Below are 20,608 nucleotides of genomic sequence, written 5' to 3' on the forward strand. Positions count from 1 at the left end.
AGTGACCTTAAGAGAAGATTGATCTGAGGAGCAGAAACGTTGATTCCCTTTAAATGTGTTTAAAAGTATGTTAGTTATAAGAAAGCAAAGTGAGTATGGATTGGATTAAAACCCAATGATTAACTGAGATTTTTTTAAGTCAGCAAGTTTGGTCGAGATGAGAACTGTTCATCTACCTCTCCTACCTATGTTTAAAGTTATTTATGTTTGGCTAAACTCGAGTTTTTCTTGTATATATTCAATAAAAATCTGTTTTCCATTCCATATACAAAGAAAGGTAAAACAATAATTTAGAAAAAGCATCATCAGGACATTTTAATAAACAATGTTTCATAAAATTCCTTGTGAATGACATTTCCGTAAACATACGAAACATAATTCTAAAATTCCTAAAGCAAACAATAGCGATAAACGGATCAAATAAACCAGGTTGGCTTTTGTAACATTGAAAAGCTCGTCGGAGGTTCACTCTGTGGTGTCTCAAACACGCCTGATGAGTCTGATTCCACCCAGTGATCACATTGCATCATGGTCAGTTCATCTCACCATGAATGTAAAAATAGTAATGCTCGCTGAATCCCCATTTCACAGAGGGTCATTCAGGCTCACACTGTGCAGCCGAGCCTATAAAATAACCATCTGCAATTTGATCTACTGTCAAAACAGTAGACGTCAATGTTTACACATACTGCTCCACAGTGCAGTATATTACAGTACAGTACAGAAAGGCAAAATAATGTTTAAATACATGACCTTCTCCAATGGCAGTCAAGCGTCATTGTCAAGTCCCTGATTTCACATGTTTAAAATCGACTGCCATGAAGATGATCGTACATGTATACAAGATCACAACCAAAAATAAAAATGCAGGAACAACATTCTGCAAAAAGGTCTAAAAAGTCCATCTATGAGCGTATATTCCACTCGGATACTAATGAAGAATTGATAAAAATCTAAGACCTGACACATGAGGTGAAGGACTGAGCTGGCGCAAGTGTCTGCATGTCAGTGCAAGGACATTATCGCCCCCTTCACTCATGCGCTGGCGTCTTTCACGCCACCATCAATGTCCGGGATCTGATCAGCGAAGGATTGGGTCATCCACTGTCCGTCTGGAAGCTGGCCCACTGCTATTTGCGATGTGCTCGCCTCCTGTGCTCCTTCTGAGGAAAGAGAGCAAACAACCTGAAGTGAGACAGAATCTTTAGGGTGGTTCGTCAGCGCCACGAAGCATTCGGCACCTGTTTCAAGATACCGTGTCACCTCAGGACAGATGATGAAACAGAGTTAACTCGCCATTCAATTACACAGTGCATCAACCACAATTGTTTTGGATCATGTATACAGCAGAGTTGAAATGGTGAGTTCAAAATGTATCAACAACAAATCTGGCAATCGATGCATAATTTAATTAATTCTTATAAGGAAAATTGCAAAAGATTTGATTGGTTTCAGCTTTTTTTATATTAGGATTTAATGCTTTTTCTTCATTATTAATTCTTCCAGTTTTTGAATAGACCGGAAGCCCCTGTGGTCACACCAAATAGCATATTAACGAATCGCAAGTGCCGGGCCATGTCTGCTGTGCCACGTCTGCTGTACCACCCCCCCACCACCACCACCACCTTAGATCCAGCCGTGTCTGTCTGCTGTTACCTGTGTTTTCTGCAGTTGAGAAAGTACAGTGACCATTGGTCTGGGGTGGGGCCGGGCCCTCTTCAGGTCCTCTCTCTGCATATGCTCCGCCATAAGCATCTTCATAACCAGGGTCATAGTTCTCCTCCTTTATCGCCATCCTCTTGGCATCCTCTGTTGATGGAAAAAAGAGAGAATACATGTCAGTCCCGCTCTGGCCTGAATTCTCAAACCAAAGTTATGGTTTGGTTTTAATATCACGATTGACTGAAACGCAGACGCTGTCAAGCCAATAATGCTGTACCTCTCCATGCTCAAATTTAATATTTAACCATGCTCAAAGTAGGGATAAGCTTTACGTTTGTTATTCTGCAGCTTTCAAGTAAAAAGTTTCAGAAAAGAAAAAAGTAATTGCCTTGGCACAAAGAAATTCCCATTCACCCCTGATGTTTCAGTGCTGCTTACCTTTAGCCAGCTTCAGATCAAATGCGTAGTCAACCTCCTCAACCTCTGTGCTTTTTTTGACGCCCTTCAGCTGATCGCGGAGCTCCCTCAGCTTGATGTAGAAGTGCACTTTGTCCTGAGCCCGAGGGAACTGAGCGCAACGAGCGCTGGAGGAAGGCATCAGATACAGAGCCTGCGTATGAGAAATAATGGTCAGTAGAAGTTTTTTGGAAAGCAGAATTTATAGTTGAACAAATTGCTCAGAGGAGGTTGAAAGTTATTTTCTAAACTCCGAGCTCTCCTCTTTGAAACTGCGGTTAAAGCAACACTATGTACTAAACCTAAATAAAAACTCCAAATAGGCTGATTATACACTGACATGGAATAAGGAAAATGATGCCGCTTTCATTCCCACTCCTCACCCTGAATGTCAGTTCTTGCTCTATGCAAGTTTGGTTAGGGGGGTGCGATTTTTTGTATATTTGTGAGAAGTGTGTAACTGTCTGATAGTTGCAACTAAGAATCCTAGAGGTTCAAAAACCAGCATTAACTGGGATATTCAGCGAGCAAACTTTTAAAATAGAAAATAAATCGAAAAATTCTAAAGTTTGGTTTATTTGTTACAGCAGCAGCTCTTCTGGTTTGGGAAGCTGGGGATAATGGGAAATAGCCACCATTCAGTTGTATTTGTATTTCAGTTAAGTGAGTAGGACTAGAGTCAACCGATTGATAGACTGTTGTTTCTATACATGAAAACCCCTTAGCTCCTTAGACACGGCTGCAGGGGGCGATGTTGCTCAGTAATATATATAGATATCTTGAAACTTACAGAGTTATTGATTCATACTTTTTAGCAGTCAAGTCGGATCTCTGACTGATATCAAGTAGTGATCAGTTATTTACTGAGAAGAATGTTTATAAATGATACTGATTAATGTGAGTTCAGATGAACAGATAACATTCCACAGCTTGAAATGTGGCTGAAGGTGTGATAATGGTGTAAAAACATCCACAGTGGTTTCATGCAGTTGAGAGGTGAATGTGTTAAAGTGTCAAACTTTCATCTACATCTGTGAATGTTGTGTTGCTTTTAAGTTCTCACCACGTCACAGTCTGGGATCGTGTGTGGCTGCAAACCAAAGTCAAGTTTCTTTGGTTTTTTACCAAACATCTCTCTGCAGAACATTTCATATATGCCTGAGGAAAAGAAAACAGAAAATTATTACCTTCATACACTTAAATGAATATTTGAATAGTAGTTTTTTTCCCTACTGTATTGAATGAGTTCTTACATTTTCCATTGAAAACAGCAATAAGAGGCTTGAATTTCTTCAACTTCTCTACGAGAATTTTGCCTCCTTCACGTAACTCTTTACTGTTGGGAGGAAAATAAGACACTTGTTGAAAATACAGATAGAGCAAAGCTCTCAATAAGATAACAGATCTCATAACATAACACAGTTAGCCATTATCTTTCCTGGCTGCTAATCCAACTCAGACTATTTGTGCTCAGTACAGATTTTCATTGATGTGTTTTACATGTACACACAAGTTGAAAATCTCCTGCTGATTTTGTTGTCAAGCTTTTTTCAGCCATTGCACCTGGTGTCACTTTCATCTGCACCAAAGCAGGTGAAATGATTGACAATCCCTTGTGCTTCCTTAATGGACGGATTGATATTCCTGAACTGACATGGTGTTATACTGTGGCTATTAGGTGTTCCTTCGATTTCTTTGAGCCGTGCATTTACGTTGAGAGGTCTTTGCTCCCTGGTGTTGCCCGCTCCACCATGTTTGTGAAGCCCATCTTGTATTTGACAGGCAGGGTGGTGTCACTGTTGTGGTTGAGCAGCTCCTCAGTAAATCCGGACAGAAACAGGCACTTCCCTGAAATCAACATGTCACCAGTTGTTAATCTCTGCATGTATCAATTTATCACATCCACATTTCTAAATTATTGCAAATGGCTGCTTTTTCATCAGTTAATAGAATCAGTAGTATAAAAGTAATATGACTAACTGTAATTACAATTGTGCTATTACAAGATAAAGTTTTAAATAAAAAAATCTGATTACAAAAGTAAGTGTATGACAGTGGTCAGTGCTCTCCACACTGATTAGACATTCATTCAGTTTAGACTTGTTTGCTGTACCTTAGGCTTAAAAAGGACAAACTCTTATTATGGCCTTTACTGTATCAAGGTGGCCCTACGCCACTGCACTGAGGGTGCATTACTGCGCTGGTCAACAAGAGACTCTGCTCCTCTGGTTTTTCTAATCATCACACTTAGAGCTGATCTTAATTAAAACCTGATGAATTAATATTTATGTTCCTGGATAAACAGGGCGTCGCTTCTAGTGCAACAATGAAGTTTAAACACAGTATTGCATCATAATCTGCAAAAGAACCTCCGTCTGCAGGAGAGAGAGAGAGTGTGTGTGTGTGTTTGACGTTACTTCTTGTGTTGTGTAGCAGGTTTAAACATGTGTCTAATAAAACTTAGAGCGGATCAAACAAATTCAAAGTAAAAGTTAGTCCTGCACGTGTCCTAGTAACTTCTGATCAGTGATTGGTTTATTGTTGAAGTGTAAAGTGAGCAGAGGTCAGAGGGAGAGTGAGGTGGAAACAGCCTCTGACAGAGACACACGACGGCCGGACCTTTAATGTGGGTCTGTCCTGATCCTGAGGAAGCAGTGGAAAACCGCTAAAGAATGAATATAGTGGAAAACATGCATCAATTATGTTCTGTCACTGCAATCAACCCTAACTTTCTTGCCCAAGTATACATGGATATTTGGCCTAGAGAAGTCGGGGATCAAACTACTGACCTTTCAATTAGTAAAATTATAAATGTACTCTATTTATATAGTGATTTCTAATCTTATCAACTGTTCAAGGCGTTTTACACTAAAGATCTAATTTGGCCTTTCATACAGTCTCTATGACTCTATGCTGCGCTTTTCTATCACACAATCACACTCGTAAAAAAAAAGAAGCCATCACGTGGAATTCAGTGTCTCTACCAAGGAAACTTTGGCGCATTGACTTTAGGAGCCAGGCATCGCACAACTGACCATCGGTTAGTGAACTATCTGCTCTACCTCCTGAGCCACATTCGCCCACTTTGCAAAAAAAAGCCAACTTAAAAAGCCATACAGAGGTAATATGCTCCCTTAAAACAGTATCATTTATGACTTTCTTAAAAATTCCTGAAACGCCAAAACTCTGATCATTCTTCCAGAGCAGAAAAGAAACAATGTTTTCGTCAATCGTCACAGAACTTACAAAAATGATTTCCTCCGCCAGGAAAATAACGTCCAATGTAAGCTGCCATCAGCCCTGGATTGATACCAATCTGAAAGCAAAAATTGCAGATGTTTTTGAAGATTGCAATCTCCAATTCATACCAACGGAGATCGATTGTGCTGAAAAAATAGATGGACAAAGAACCTTACAATGACATAGTCTAGGTTGTAATCCAGCAGGTCTGGTAGAGTTCTTGTCATGACTTCCTCTTCTGTCATTCCCTTAAAGCGGTCAACTTTTCGCTTCACCTTCTTGAAGCTCTCATCTATCTTCTCCTGTTTGCCGTCTGCTGGAGCCTCGGCGCCCTTCTTTGGCTTAGGGCCGGGTTTGGCTTTAGGCGCTTTTGGTTCTTTAGGCGGCTTTGGTGCCTTAGGTATTTTCGGTGGCTTGGGTGGCTTGGGTTCCTTGGGTTGGGCTGGTCTGCCTCTCTTTTTGGCTGGAGCTACAAGAGGAGGTGAGAAGGAGGATATCGAAAGTAAGACCCTTCTATTTTCATAAAGGTAAACATTGTGTAAACACTTAATGACAAAATTTGGCCCTGACACACAACCAACTAGGGCATACAATTAGGTTGTTTTATTTTAAAGTGATCACCTACCTTTTGCAAGGCTAGCAGGTTCTGGTAGATCCATCATGGGCTCTTGATTAGCCATGTTGGCCATGGCTGCGTCTCCCGTCTGTGTATCCGAGTAGTGAAACTGTTGGTTGTGGTTGATGCCTGAATATTGTGCCTGTAGAGCGTGGAACTGCTGAGCAGACTGAACCCTGTGGTAGAATAAGATTTAAGACACATGTAGAAATAATTCAAGCAACAAAGCAAATCTCTGAAAAAAACTATGCAAATGCATTTGGCCGAGCATGCAGTTTACATTTCAGAACAGAGTCAATGAATATGCACACAAAGGATTGGTTCTTTTGCTTGATCTTATCATTAAGTCCAAGTTATTAAAAGTAATTTGAGTGAATTGTTCAGGGAACTTAATGTCAAATGAAGGTGAAAACATTAGAAAAAACATATCAACAACATACCAAACTACAGGCAGAAATGGTTTCATTTAAAACTGATCATTACAATCTTACTGAAGTTAGAAGTAACTGTAGGTCTGTTTTGGTCATAGTTTAGTTTACACCACCACCTCAACATTATAGCATAGTTCTGCCATAAATTGAATTAACATTTTACTATAAAATGATGATTTCACACATGTTGTATTTTCCCCATTAAGTAAAGGGGTGAATTGGTATTTTGTATGTATACATATATTGCAAATCAACTTCAACTGTTATCATCACTTTACTTAACCTGTGATTTGATACTGATAAATATGAAGCTGGAAAAGTGCTTTAATAAATATAACCATTTCTCTGTGACCTAAATTAAAGCAACAATAAGCAGTTTATAAGTAAAATAACAGCTTCAAAATCATGTTAATTGTACAATAAATTGAAACAGAAAGAATGGACGCCTAAAAGTGCACTATGCAGCTCTGGTGTACTGTGCGTGAACATGATGACCTGCAACCAAGAGGAGGCGCTAGCTTAAGAAATCACTTATTATGGCAGAGCAGTCAAAGAAACTGAAGAGAACCTTTCTAGAGGAAACAATAAAATGACAGAATAGGAAAGTGCATATCGGAGCATATTTCACTCATTGGCAGTTTAAGGGTTCAGGACAGATGACGACCTGGCATTGTTGTTGTTGATGTCGTTGTTGGACAAGTAAGTCATACTTTTTTCTAGTTTGCTTTGTCTACTGTTCTGGTTGCTTGACATTGGTCTTTGGTCGACTCGCTAGTTTATCGCTAGCAGGTAAATCCATTATGATAGATTTCGTTGGCAAGTTAGCCAAACAATTCGATGGGATTTAAACCGCTTGATGTCCAGACATCAAGCGTTTTGGCTTGGCTGCTCGCTTGTTGTGTTAGCTTCTTAACTTGTATGCTACTGTTCTACTTTGAGTTGAGTGCAGTGAATGTGCAAACGTTCTACAAACAAATGCCCTTGCGTACAGCTGTGTGAATGGGGAGGCTCAGACTACAACGTGCATTTGCAAAAGTGAACAACGCGTCCCAACTGTAGCTGGAGCCCTGGTATAGTCGAGAGGGAATCTTGCATTGTGTCGCTTAGGGAGATATGGCCATTCAAAAAGTTTGAACTTCAAAAGCCCCTTAATTGGGATCCGGTGGCACGAAACATTCCTGTTCCATCGGTTTCTCATGTGACCGAATCAGCATGAAATTTGTCATTAATATCTGTGATGGTGCAGCCCTAGAGTGTGATGATTTGACACAGAATGACCCAATAGTGAGACATCTCATCTGTTGTTCGGCCAGTAGTACACCACAATTAAAGTTGCAGTGCGTAGAATCTAGTGACATAAAGTGGTGAAGTTGCATGTGGCAGCTGAACACCCCTCACCTCATCCGACCCTTCCAAACATGAAAGAGAAGCTATGGTAATCTTAAGATTTCATAAACACTCAAATGGTATTTTTTTTTTGTGTTCAGTCTGGGCTACTGCAAGAAACATGGCGGCCTCCATAGAGAGGACCCCCCCTGATGTAAATATAAAGTATTTCAATATAAAAGGGCCCCGTCTAAGGTAAATAACACAACAATTTGTATAATTTAGATGAAACCCATTTGTGAAAACATCACTAGGATTATTTTATATAACATTTCTTTCAATAGATCCCTTGCAACTAAATCTTACACACTGGACCATTCAACAAAAAAATATTATACAAACATAAATAGTCATGTGGTATACAATCGAAATGACGTTGTGGGGGTAAGAGGGTTTTGACAAAAGTTCAGCTGGGAGCACATGCTCTCTATTCACTTTCATCACACGTTGCCATTCAGAGTTGTGATGCTATCATGTGACTCCTGTACTACGGTGGTGAGGAGGAAGACTCACCACTGATGAAGATACTCCGGGGACACAACAGGCAGTGATCCATTCAGCTTTTCTTCCATCTTTTGGGGGTGGTTTGACTTTATCAAATAAATCAATATGAATGTTGAGGTGATGTACATGGGTTTTTCTGGCAGTGCATGACACTGAACGCATGTGGCAGGGCATTGCAGACAAACTCAGGCGTAAGCGACAAAAGCCACGAGACGAAAAATATAAAAACAGAAAGCAACAGAAATGGCGATGACATTTTAAAAACGTTGCTGACTCATTTCAATGAAACACCAAATCCTGTATGTACATATAAAGGTCCCTTCTCATATAGCTACGCTCACAAACACAAAACCCGGATGAAAACCAGCTTAAAACACTTTAAAACGTTTTAAAACAGGCACACTTTTAGTAACTGGGGGTGGATTCAACCTTTAAGACGTTTAATATCTATCCTCGATGTCTCTTTATTGGACTGATCATATCAATGGGTTCGTTTACAGCGCTTCAGTAGCTCTGCCACAAGTGCAGCTAGTGATAGCCAACAGCTAGCTGCTAAGCTAACCTAGCATGGGTGAACGGTTTGATTCGCTTCCCCTAAGATTCCCTTACACGCAAACGACACGCGGCTCAGTAGTAATGAAGCTATTGCACGTACCTGGTATGGGATAGAGTTCAAATGGGTTTCCTCTGTACAATGAACTGTTATTCTCCCATCTAGCCCGGTCTCCTGTTCACAATACCGGAGCCGCTACAGAGGCAACAAAGACGTGACAGTCCTGCCGGTCAACTTTGACACCGGACGACCTCAAGTAGGGGACGCGGGGGGGAGGAAAGAAAATACATTTAACCAAGATCCAAATGAGTGCCTCAAAGATGATAATCAAAGACTGGTCGATATTTAAACCTTTTGTTTAATGTATGCATGTTCGAATATAATATTTTTAAGGCCAACTGAATTCATAAATGGCAACCAAAATAACCACATGCACCTACTTTATCATTGGTATGAGCTGCTCGACTTTTAAACTCTGTGAGCTTGTATTCGATTGGCTGCTTCACCGCAGTGTTCACAGCTTCTCTTTAAATAAGGTTGTGTTATCTGTTTACTCCCAAAAGCTATTATTACACAATATAAATATAGTGATCATCATTTGAAATCATTCAAATTAAAAAAAGCTTTCAATGCTCATTTGTGGTATACTGCATTTTTATTGATTTTCAATTCTCCTTCCTTCACTGCAACCATGCTATAAAGAAGTTTTCCACGATAAGTCAATGGGACCTGATTATACTCCATTCCTTCTTGTGATACTGACTTTCTTCAGCCAGAGTTTTAAATACTGATCTGCAGCCTCCTCCATTTTAAGCATGTGTCTGGAGGCCTAATTTACCTTCACACATATTGTATGTGTTCAACCACAGTGTCAAGGATAGGTGTGCAATGCAAAATTAGATCTGAACAATGCTTAAATCGGGCCTTAAGCGTGGCATTCAACATAACAATTGGTCGGTACACATAGCAACAAACATTGATTTCTTAGGTCATCAACAGAGCCTGTATATATATATAATGAGAAAGTATAGAGGAAATAATAACTCACAGTCACACAACAGAGGGGTGTTCTGTCTGTCAAAAGATTAATCGTAATATTGTAGAAGAAGACGACCAGACCAAGTATTAAACACTGAGTGAGGTAGATGCTATCAGTTCATTTGAGAGGTTTCTTTACTCAATGGGAAACTGAATGTGGCTGGTGGGTTAGTGACTGCTTTTGTAAAGTGCATATCCTCACTGTGTGCTTTGATTGTGAAAACATTCATAAGTTATTCCAATTTAGTCCGGGTTTTTTCCCCACAGCTATATGCTCAGTTTGCGGTATGCAGCAGTGTACTGCACACAAGGCTGCTGGGGAAAAAACGGTTTTGATATGCTAGTGTTTCATCAGTTGCAGCTTCACATGATTTACTTTGGACAATCACACGATACATGTGGCAGCGTTATAAGAGATTTAATAACTCTGTAATAACAGATTAGAAATTCTTGAGTACAAGTACCTATTTTTACAGCTGATAAATCATAAAATGTCATTCTTCAAAATACAAAAATAAGTCACTGGACACACACCTTAAAAATACAATAAATAGTGATTTTAAAAAACACCAAAAACATGCACAGTCTTCTTCGGAGTAAGAAATGTAACTGTTTGTGCACTTTATTGTGCGTCACATTGCAATGCGTCAGAAACAGTGCGACTGCTCTCCTCTCCTGGTGTCATCAGAGGGCTTCTTATTCTTACTGACGCTTCAGGAAACCAATGCGGCTGGTAAATGTTGAGGGATCATCTCCAGCTGCAGTGATTCTGCAAGATATCACATTAACAATGAATTATGCATAAGCCTATAACCAATACATTGGTAATAGCTCCGCATATTATCTTATTTCAGGAAAACATACAAAAGGCCTTTAAAAGAATCGTGACAGTGTTTTAGTGTGCTTTATGCAATTGGCTGCAAACTGTATATTTACACACAAAAGAATTTCAAAGCATGGTAATATTTATGTAATTGGTAAACCAGTTTTTACTGGATGATCATTGGTTCAGTTCATGTAAGTATTGTAGAACAACAACAACAAAAGGACTTGCTTGAGATAGATAGTTACTTACAGTGGTTGAATGTAACTAAGAATATTTACCGAAATACTGTTCTTAATTACAATTCTGAGGAATTATTTTACACTAAATCAATTGAAATTACTATAATATACTAGTAGAAACACTTAGTGAAATGTGCTCTACCACAAATAGCTACAACATTAAAATGGACCAACATGTAAATGCATTAATAATAATAATGATTCAATATAAAGTGTAAATACTTTTATGTTTTTTTTTATAGCAGAGTTAAGGATGCAGGACATAGAACAGAGTATTCTTAAATGATGGTATTTCTACTCATTATGTAAACAATCAGAATACTTCCACCTCCTATGGTAATCTGTCACAATGGTTTGCAGTCATTTTCACAGTCACATTATTCATCCATCCATCATGTACACCACTTATCCTGTAAAGGTCACAGGTGCAGCTGGAGCCGGGGTACACCCTGGACTGGTGGCCCGTGTCTTGTAGGTCAACAATTGTACAACTATATTCAACTGAAATATTTATGTCCACATACTAAAGCTAAATTCACGTGAAACCATGTGGTGACTGCACTACCTGTGTGCTACGGGAAAGAGGCCAGTTTTTCTCCTCTCCTCAGCCTGTTTTAGTTGGAGACGCTGCTGCTTTGCCTCACGTCGTCATGTTGAGCACTACAGCTTTCATACTCTGGATCCACCTGCTCTTCTTTGATTGCCATCTTCTTTGCATCCTCTGCAAGACAAATTGGAGAGGAGGTCAAACTTGAATCCAGATCTAAATGTGTCTGTCAAACTAACAATGACATACAAGGCTTTTGATTCAGAAAATCCCAAAAAGCAAGTACATCTCTGCAGCCAAACAGGTCATACATGAATAAAACACCTGTGTTTCAGCAGTAAGATGAATTGTAGCAACTGTTTACCTTTGGCTAGCAGCAGATCGAAGGAGTACTGAGTCTCTTCCACCTCTCGTTTGGGTCCACAACCTTTCATCTTGTCTCTCAGCTCCTTCAGCCTGATGTAGAAATGTACCTTATCCTGAGCTCGGGGAAACTGGGCACAGCGCGGACTTGATGAGGGCATCAGGTAGCACACCTATTGGTGAGACGAAATATACTTTGAAAATGCTTGTGTGAATTGTTGAGTATATTTTAAGAATTATTTGAAAACTGTTTCTTCATACGGTTTCAGTTTCTGGGATTTTGTAGGGCTGCAGTCCAAACTCCAGATTCTTTGCCTTCACACCAAATGTTTCTTTGCAAAAGATTTCATAAATACCTGCAAAAGATATATATATATTTATTTCCATCAAAGTTATTCAATCACTTTATGAGAAAAACAAGACCAGAAATTGAGAAAAGTAGTTATTTCATTGTTACAATAATTTTTACCTTTGCCGTTAAAAGCTGCTATTAATGGTTTGTATTTCTGCAACTTGTCGAGTAACTGTCTACCTCCTTCACGAATCTCCTTACTGTAAAAAAAGTTACAGCCATAAAAAATCATGTCAATGTTTTTTTTTCATGGTAATCACTGAATTACATTAGACTATAACGTTAATGACCAAACTGTGGTGTTCGATTTCTTAATTGTAACTGATACTGCCTTTCTACAAACTATACACCACAATGTGTGTTTTTCTCCCTGACCTGGAGAGGTCCTTGCTGCCAGGCGTGGTCCTCTCCACCATGTTGGTGAAGCCGATGCTGTACGTCTCCGGCAAGCTCTCATCATGCATGAAGGTGAGCTGCTGGTCAGTTAGACCAGAGAGAAACAAGCATTTCCCTGTACAGAAAAGCACATTGAGCAAACACAAGGACAATGAGCAGGTTTGTTTTTCAGTATGACCTATTGAGCTGATGATAGATATGACAAATCAGTAAATATTTTCTCTGTAAAATGATGTTCTGTGCTATGACCTGCTGAGGTGTGCAGCATCTTTATTGTTAGCGATAAACGGTGCACGACAGATAAAGAGACCTCAAAAGACTAAGATAATAAACGCAGAAGATTATTGAAATACTTAGTTTTGTGATAACAAATGTTATTCAGGATCTAGCCCAAAAAGCTTATGAAAGCCTTGTTCACACTGATCTTAGCGACGTCTCACTTTGAAAACCTGTCGAGGAAAAAACCTTCACTGATGATAAATTTGAATTTGCATCCAGATATTTACTATAAGCCCCAAAGTGATTACTGACCCATTAAAAAGCTTAAATGTGAACAAAAAGTTGTTTCCAAATTGTACAGTGTCAAGCATGTACATCATATTCTGTTGTCTGATTGTTCCACTGATTCACTGCAGCTATATATTTTATACACTGCGAAAAATTCAAACCTAAGACACCATTTATATGGCTGCACAAACATGTCTGGTTTGAACATTACAAAGTTCAATCGTATCATATCATTATGTTAGGTCCCTGGAGGCGTTGGTATCTGTTGGCTATTGAAATTACAACAAATCTGAACAGCGTAACAAACATTTGTAATGATGAACCCACCACGACTGGTTCAAACAGGGTAGAAGCAGTTAATAGTTAATACTGGCATATACTCCCTGTAGTCAGTAAAGAAAGTGAATTTCAACATACAGAAATGGTTTCCTGGGTTTGGGTAATGGTGTCCTTTGTAAGCTGACATAAGTCCTGGGTTAATTCCAATCTGAGGAGAAACATGAAGGTGTTACTATGGCAATAGACTTAAAAATTACAGATGTATGTCACCACATTATGTGTTGATTATGTGTAGAGTGGTTTTAAATGTGGAGATTTACCTTGTATAATACAACATTAACCCACCAATTATTCATATAAACAAATACATTCTCAATAGGCGCCCCATTAAATAACTCACTATCAGAATGTCAAGATTGTAGGTAATAACGTCAGGCAGGGTCTTGGCCATGACCTCAGCCACTGTCATGCCGTTGAAGCGGTTGAGAGCCCTCTTGGCCTTCTTGGCTGCTTCCGCCTCATCCTCCTCCTCCTGCGTCTCGCCATCCTCCGCCTGCTGCTTTGGAGGCCGGCCTCTCTTTTTCTTCACTGGTGTCACAACTGCGGAGTGAGGTGAGAAATATGACACAGAAAAGACAAAACCTGAAAGACGCAGGCTGGCATTTTGTAGTTTCTTTGTCTACAAACATTTTATTGCTACACTATTAACTTCTATAAAGATGGCTGAAAGGGACCTACTGCAACTTATACTCAGTTTGTGTTCTCGGGGGGGAAATGTATTTGATTTAAAACATCTTGAATACCTTGAGGTGGGCCAGTCGGCTGAGGCTGGTGCTGGACACTCTGCTGCTCCTGCTGCTGTATTACATGATGATGCTGAGAGTGATGCTGGACGCCGAGATGTTGCTGCTGCTCCCTGACATTGTACATCTGCTCCTGGTAGTGATTTGGGGCTGCAGGGTAGTTCTGGTAAAAAGGTTCCTGATAATGAGGCTGCTCCCGATGGACAGATAGCTCAGCCATGACCAACTCATCTCTGGGACCTTCTGTGTGATAGCCCATGTTGTGATAAGGCATCACATGCTGCGCCTCAGGGTGCTGCTGGCTGGACTGGTACCTGGAAAAGAAGAGGGTGCATGAGAGAAGAGCAGTGGGCAAAAAGGAGGAAGAGGGTAACGGAGAGAAAAGAGAGAAGGGTGAGCAACAACAGAAAAAAACAGTGACCTGGACACAACAAGAAAAAAAGTTACGTTTGATGCAGTGCATGAAAATGTGAGTGAGGCAAACAAGGCACAATACTTACAAACACACATGCACATATGTAGACAGGTTTGCTTCCTCTGAATCTCATTCATTACACCTTTATTGACATTATTAGCTCTTTTCTGAGTATATTTAGCTCAGACATGAATTTGTTACAGCCACACATTTCTTTTAAACTAATTTAACACTCCACATTGATTGTTCACTAAAGTCAAATTTGTCTGGAAAGGGGTGAAGACATACAAACAATTAATAGGACTTGCATGATTGTGACTGATGTGAAGTCAACTACAAGTCAAACACTTGAAGAGTTTCTCTTATGGCTGTGTCCATACTACAGTTGGCAAATAGATAGAGTGCAAGTGGATTTATAAAGCCTGTAGCACGTGATGGTGAAATGTTTTCTTCCCTTTTAAATGCTGCAAACCAGCTGCAGGATACCTCTCATGAGCGAGCTGCGACTAAAGATCACTTTTATTAATCTGACTCTTAATTTCTGCATTAATCCTTCACCCAGTCTGTTAACTTTGCCTGTCTCTTTAACTAGTTTTTACCACAAATAAACCAGCCAACATTTGGCTTCTTTGCTTGGGAAATCACCTAAATTAATCATTGATCACAATGTAAATGATTATTATTGTCATTATAACTATTCCCCCCTCCACTAAATATTGGTGGCTTGTAAACATATGTCCTGCCTAAAATTCATGAGACAATAATAGAATAGTACCTAAGATTTAAGATAATAGTCCTACACCAGGAGCCTCTATTTCTAAGAATATCTAATTACCATTCATTATTGAACCATCACTAGCTACAAACCTGGATATATACAGTGTAGGGGTGTGTATGGTATCGTGTCAGATGATTTTTAAATTGTCCACCTCATGCATGACAATGGAGACCCAGGACCTGCCTGCACCTCCAACACCAACTCACCACTGCTGAAAATAATCCGAGGGAACCGTCAGTGATGTGAACTGGTTTTCCTCCATCTTAACTGTCGACTTGTTTGAATGGATGAACATTTACTGACCTGCCGCGTTCGTTCATGTAAACAGTAGTAAACACGAACTGTGTGGATATTGGAGCACGTTAACAGACACCGCAGGCACAAAGAAGACAGGAAGCTGGAGGCTTTAACTCAACAGTGAGCTAACAACAAAACGCAACGGTGAGGAACCCGGAAGAGAGCGACTCATTAACGAAACATGAAGCCATATGATCAAACTAACGTACCTGTCATACATTTTGTTCTGTAATTTTCAAATAAGGAGACGTGGGGGCTGGTAGTCCTCCCAAAACAAAGACCATTTAAACGATCGACGTCTACGCTTACTCGGGTTGAGTCAAGCTTTACCGCCACCTCTTGGTTTGGAGGTGCACGTTTAGCCACACCATTAAATCAAGCCACCACCGCAAACGATCGATTATTATTTATTATCAATATTAATAATTGAAACAGCACTGATTCCGTGTTAATCTAGACATCACGAAACACACGCGGACCAAAGCAGATGTATTGTACGCTTCACAGACTGCACATCCTCCCGCTGCCTCTAGATGGTGGTAGAAGTCTCATCCCACATGAGTTAATGCCGCAGAAGAAGGCAGCAGCCAAAGATGAGTGCATTTTTATAAAGAACCTCACTCCACAGTGAAAAACTGGACGACACAGAAAATAGGAGGTGTCATATTACGAGTCAGTCTAATATCTGGATTATTATTTACTTCTTGTTACTACCCCCCCCCCACCCCCCGATTTAAGTGTCTTAAACAGGTCCAAATAATATTCAGCTAGCGATATCAGCTTTTCACTTACAGTATATGTAGAGATTGCTTTTATTAAATGCAACCTCACCGCAGCAGAATACACAGCGAGTGGGTTATCTTAATCATTGAAGCTTAGATTGTTTTTGAAGTAAATAACTATCGTCTTCAACACATAAATTCACAAACAATACACAGTGTACAAATACATGCAGGAGGAAACGGAAACCTCAGGTTTTCGTTGGTTATGTGAGTAAAGAAAGAGTGAGAGCTCTTCAATCTGTCAGACCATCTCCGTGTCAGCTGAACAGCATGACCTGTGTGACACTGATGTTTGAAACCTTATGAAAACAGCGTCACTTTGCTTATTTAAATGACCGTGACATAAACCAGGTAAGGTCCAGATCCTGTCTATGTCACCATTGTCTGTTCAACTTGTGCCACTGTTGCATCAGTGATAACCTCTGCTGCCAACCTCTGCTGATAACCTGTGCTGCTAACCAAAGGTGCTAACTTTGGCTACTAACCTATGCTGCTAATAACCTATATCGCTAATAACATATGCTGCCAACCTATGCTTATAATCTATGCTAATAACCTTTGCCGCTAACCAAAGGTGCTAACCTATCCTACTAAACTACGCTGCTAATAAACTATGCTGCCAACCTATGCTGCTAACTTATGCTGCTAAACTATGCTGCTAACCAATGCTAAAAAGGAGTGCAGAGAAAGATGAGATGCTTCTGCCTCATCCATTGACCAAAACGAAATCTAATGTCATATCATCATTGTATTTATATAATTTTTTATTGTATTATTGCACACAATTTTATTAATTGCATCTGTACTGTTTTGCTCCCTAAACTTATTTTTAAATTCTTTATACGGGCAACAGTCACCTTGACTCTGCCTCTATGTATGTATGTGCTTTATAAATGTATACGTCTTTTTCCCTCCAGGTGCAGGAAGTGTGTGAGGATGCCAGCGGGTGTGTCTTGGCCTCGGTACCTGAGGATGTTTGGCGCCAGTGTACTGGCCATGTTTGCAGGAGCACAGGTCGTCCATCAGTACTACCTACCTGATCTGGTAAGGGACAAAAGAAACCATTTCCCCCCTCAATCTCCTGTCTGTGTTTTAAGTGCCTGCTCTGTAGATGAAATCAATGCAACACAAGTGATGCATCCTTTGAGGTCACTGACCTCAATTACAAACTCAAAATACTTTGAATTTGTAAATTTCACAACAGGTTGATGGATGGATGTTGAATTAATGATTTTTCTGGATAATAAAAAACACATAAATAAACTCATTACCATTCGTACCATTACTAAACAGGTAAAATAACCAAATACATTTACTTGCATACATTATTCAGGAACGCAGATTTCTCTCATATATATTCCGACCAAACATGAGCGGCTATTAGGATTGGTTCATGTCTACATAGTCGCAAACAAAGCGATGTGGCTGGATAGACCCAGACCTTAAATAAGCTCCCCTCCAAAACGCATCCCCTGTGCACAGACAGGCAAATTCCTCCTCGAACCCAGAGCTCACAGAATTGGCCTTGATTCTGGATTTTACAATCACCCAGCATATTGCACTTCATCTGGTCACTTGAAACCAAGTTTTTAAGGTCCTTTGCCCGCCACCACACTCCAGGGGTAAAAGGTGCAGCTTTCATTTATTTACAGTACATTAGCGATGATTCAGACAGGTCTCTAAACCAATCTGCAAACATCTGGCACAACTGTGTCATAATCGTTACCAAACAACCTGATCTCTAATGTTGGTGTTGACATAATTAGTTTAGACGAGAACATTTAAAAATAAACTACAAAAATACTGCACCCAACTGAATGGCCTCTGTTTTCCTTCGGTCTGTGTTTAACAATACTTGCTGTTCTGCTCTTTCAGAGTGTACCAGATATCCCACCAAGGCCTGGGGAGCTTCAGACAGAGCTGCAGGGATACAGAGTTAGAGAAGAAGCTGCTGCTACGTTACAGCAGCTCAGAGAAGAACAAAAAGTGGACTGAGAGGAGATATAAGTCCTCTGTGTGATGGACACACACCGAGCAGACTTTGTCCAGTTTTTGCCACCAGCTAGAGGCTGAAGAATGCCTGGGTGAACTGGAACATTAGTAAATGGAGATCTTCTGTGTTCGCCGTTTTCTTACAATGGATCCAGCGAATAGGATGACAACAATGTAGGAGATTGGCTGCCCAAGATGAAGACCTTATCTTTTACATCCAGTTGTATCCATCTGTGGTCAATACATCTTTACATCCTTTTTGATTGTCTTTGTATTTGTAGATTGATGAAATATGCTAAACACAGCAACGGCTGTAAGGTCATGAAGTTTTATATTTAATATTTTACCCAGGAATAAACATAGAATTGCAAAATGAATACACAATTTTGACGATTGACCAACATGACGTCACTCAGGCAGTACAGGACTCCTGCTCAGCCTCTGAATTACCCTGAACCTAATTCTTCTGGGGTGAGATGAAAGATACTTGTCTAGTCCTTACTGTCTTCTTCCCAAAGCTTTCGCCGCCCACCTTTCAATAGCACTCCAACAGGCATAGAAAAATACTCAGTTAACAACAGCTTCCTTGTCAAATATAACAGATGTAGCATGTGCTGGAAAGAGTGTCAAGCTGAAATTATATATTTGCTGCTTTGGACATTTTTAATTGAGAGACAACTTGTAAGAACCTTCATCTGATTGGACATCATGAGTCTGGCTTCATCACACACAATCTGTGCTTGTAGATCCCTGAGGACAGTCCACTGGCAATTTATACCAATAATCTAATAAAGTGTCACACAATAGAACTAAGAGATGGTTACTTTAATTGTTAATAATGTGCTTTATTCAATAAAAGAAAAGATGAAAGCAGTCAGATAAAATCAATGAGAATAAATACAATGTTAATAATGTAAATAATGTAAACATGTTAATAAACTGTCCCTGTCAAAGCCGAATTATTCTAATCTCAGCCACTTTAGGTTTGAGCAGGATTGGCTGACTGCTCATAACCCAGGTCATTTAAAAAATGTAAATCGGATTAAAGTTGTAAAACTGAGCTTACTTCCTGTTGCCAGTACGTTGCGGTGTCACACACAGACTAATAGATATGTTCAGGTCGAGACTCTGATCATTTTACAGAATTTTGGAGCTGATTGGACAATGCACATCAGAGTTACAACAACCTAAATGTATGTTTGCATGTCTTACACTTTGATTAATTCCTCTTCACCCATTGACCATGACCATGTCAAACTTTGTCAGAAGGGCCTCAAGACATTGATTAAGTCGTATCGAAACTGAGTTTTCGTCGAACACCATGTCACACGAATTTGCTGTGGCTTCAGTGTACTGTGTTCAATATCCCTCAACCTACATTTGTGTAAGATGCATTTATTAGTACCAAACACATGCACAGACATGCAAAGGCACACTCATGCAGGTAGGGAATTTTAACCTCTGCTTTTGACCCATCTGGTGCAGGACACACAGAGCAGTGGGCGACCATGTACGGCGCTCGGGGAGCAGATGTTGGGGGAGTAAGGTGCCTTGCTCAGGGGCACTGGACAGGATAGGGAGACTTGGATTTTTGGACAGATCAATCCAGGTTCGTCTTTTGTTGTCTCTCCGTGGAGTCGAACCAGAGACCTTCTCTGCCGATAGTCCAAGTTTCTACCACTAGACCACCGCCTCGAATGACTCAATCATACAGAGGTGGCACAGAGCGGTTTTCCCTTGGTGCCAAAGAGGTGACCTGCTACTCAATGTAAGAGAAAACACACCACACCATTGGTACGATCAGACAGACAACAGCTTGAGTCAGGTGACGACTATGAGAGTCTTTGAGGAGTAGTAAGGCACAGTCGTACACATGTATAGCAATGTAGTAGATAATGGAACATCAATTGTTTCATTAAAACACGCCAGAAATAGTCTTAACAAATTTTAAAAAGAGGTCGTGCAATTGAAAAGGGAAATAGGGCTTTTGATGGAAATAAATAACGAGTTAATAGAGAAGGTATGCAGACTCAGAGAAAGTAATGAAATGATTATGGAAACCATTTATGTAATGTTTGTGAAATGACCTGAAGATCTGAGTTGAGCAATTAACTTGTGTATGTTATTGTTTATTAGGAGCTACTCT

The 20,608-nt window shown here is 39.9% G+C and overlaps 3 protein-coding genes across 7 annotated transcripts; 1 reads left to right on the plus strand and 2 right to left on the minus strand.

Annotated features, from left to right (window-relative positions):
• Window positions 1-41: 41 nt before the first annotated feature.
• tdg.1 (thymine DNA glycosylase, tandem duplicate 1) lies at window positions 42-9,062 on the minus strand. Of its 2 annotated transcripts, XM_062390427.1 has the most exons (11): window positions 8,951-9,062; window positions 8,305-8,381; window positions 5,984-6,150; window positions 5,535-5,827; window positions 5,365-5,434; window positions 3,831-3,966; window positions 3,372-3,454; window positions 3,182-3,276; window positions 2,101-2,272; window positions 1,657-1,809; window positions 42-1,163 (listed from the first exon to the last, which is right to left on the minus strand). In XM_062390427.1, the coding sequence occupies exons 2-11, from the start codon at window positions 8,361-8,363 to the stop codon at window positions 1,036-1,038; spliced, it is 1,356 nt and encodes a 451-aa protein (XP_062246411.1). In that variant the 5' UTR covers window positions 8,364-8,381; window positions 8,951-9,062; the 3' UTR covers window positions 42-1,035. The 2 variants fall into 2 exon arrangements, with proteins under 2 accessions (XP_062246411.1, XP_062246412.1); XM_062390428.1 differs by lacking the exon at window positions 8,305-8,381.
• A 1,226-nt stretch (window positions 9,063-10,288) lies between these two features.
• Window positions 10,289-16,020, minus strand: tdg.2 (thymine DNA glycosylase, tandem duplicate 2). 3 transcript variants are annotated; one of them, XM_062390546.1, is made up of 10 exons: window positions 15,898-16,020; window positions 14,199-14,512; window positions 13,796-13,995; window positions 13,534-13,603; window positions 12,589-12,724; window positions 12,331-12,413; window positions 12,123-12,217; window positions 11,863-12,034; window positions 11,517-11,672; window positions 10,289-10,655 (listed from the first exon to the last, which is right to left on the minus strand). In XM_062390546.1, the coding sequence occupies exons 1-9, from the start codon at window positions 15,906-15,908 to the stop codon at window positions 11,566-11,568; spliced, it is 1,188 nt and encodes a 395-aa protein (XP_062246530.1). In that variant the 5' UTR covers window positions 15,909-16,020; the 3' UTR covers window positions 10,289-10,655; window positions 11,517-11,565. The 3 variants fall into 3 exon arrangements, with proteins under 3 accessions (XP_062246530.1, XP_062246531.1, XP_062246529.1); XM_062390547.1 differs by having other exon boundaries at window positions 15,907-15,992; XM_062390545.1 differs by having other exon boundaries at window positions 15,598-15,983.
• A 643-nt stretch (window positions 16,021-16,663) lies between these two features.
• Window positions 16,664-18,720, plus strand: LOC133955212 (ubiquinol-cytochrome-c reductase complex assembly factor 6). Of its 2 annotated transcripts, none has more exons than XM_062389922.1 (3): window positions 16,664-16,821; window positions 17,388-17,514; window positions 18,346-18,720. In XM_062389922.1, the coding sequence occupies exons 2-3, from the start codon at window positions 17,407-17,409 to the stop codon at window positions 18,463-18,465; spliced, it is 228 nt and encodes a 75-aa protein (XP_062245906.1). In that variant the 5' UTR covers window positions 16,664-16,821; window positions 17,388-17,406; the 3' UTR covers window positions 18,466-18,720. The 2 variants fall into 2 exon arrangements, with proteins under 2 accessions (XP_062245906.1, XP_062245908.1); XM_062389924.1 differs by lacking the exon at window positions 16,664-16,821 and adding an exon at window positions 16,825-16,934.
• Window positions 18,721-20,608: the final 1,888 nt, after the last annotated feature.

The sequence above is a fragment of the Platichthys flesus genome, chromosome 6 (genome assembly GCF_949316205.1).
Source record: "Platichthys flesus chromosome 6, fPlaFle2.1, whole genome shotgun sequence".
Classification (NCBI taxonomy): domain Eukaryota; kingdom Metazoa; phylum Chordata; class Actinopteri; order Pleuronectiformes; family Pleuronectidae; genus Platichthys; species Platichthys flesus.

Coding starts and splice junctions, on each gene's coding strand:
- LOC133955212 (XM_062389922.1), top strand. CDS start 17,407: ATGCCAGCGGGTGTGTCTTGGCCTCGGTACCTGAGGATGTTTGGCGCC. Junction 17,515..18,345: donor AGTACTACCTACCTGATCTG/GTAAGGGACAAA, acceptor CTGCTCTTTCAG/AGTGTACCAGATATCCCACC.
- tdg.2 (XM_062390545.1), bottom strand. CDS start 15,686: ATGTTCATCCATTCAAACAAGTCGACAGTTAAGATGGAGGAAAACCAG. Junction 13,996..14,198: donor GCCGACTGGCCCACCTCAAG/GTATTCAAGATG, acceptor CTCACTCCGCAG/TTGTGACACCAGTGAAGAAA. Junction 12,414..12,588: donor GGCAGCAAGGACCTCTCCAG/GTCAGGGAGAAA, acceptor CTTTTTTTACAG/TAAGGAGATTCGTGAAGGAG.
- tdg.1 (XM_062390427.1), bottom strand. CDS start 8,363: ATGGAAGAAAAGCTGAATGGATCACTGCCTGTTGTGTCCCCGGAGTAT. Junction 6,151..8,304: donor CCGGAGTATCTTCATCAGTG/GTGAGTCTTCCT, acceptor ATTCTACCACAG/GGTTCAGTCTGCTCAGCAGT. Junction 3,967..5,364: donor TGGCGGAGGAAATCATTTTT/GTAAGTTCTGTG, acceptor TGTTGATTTCAG/GGAAGTGCCTGTTTCTGTCC.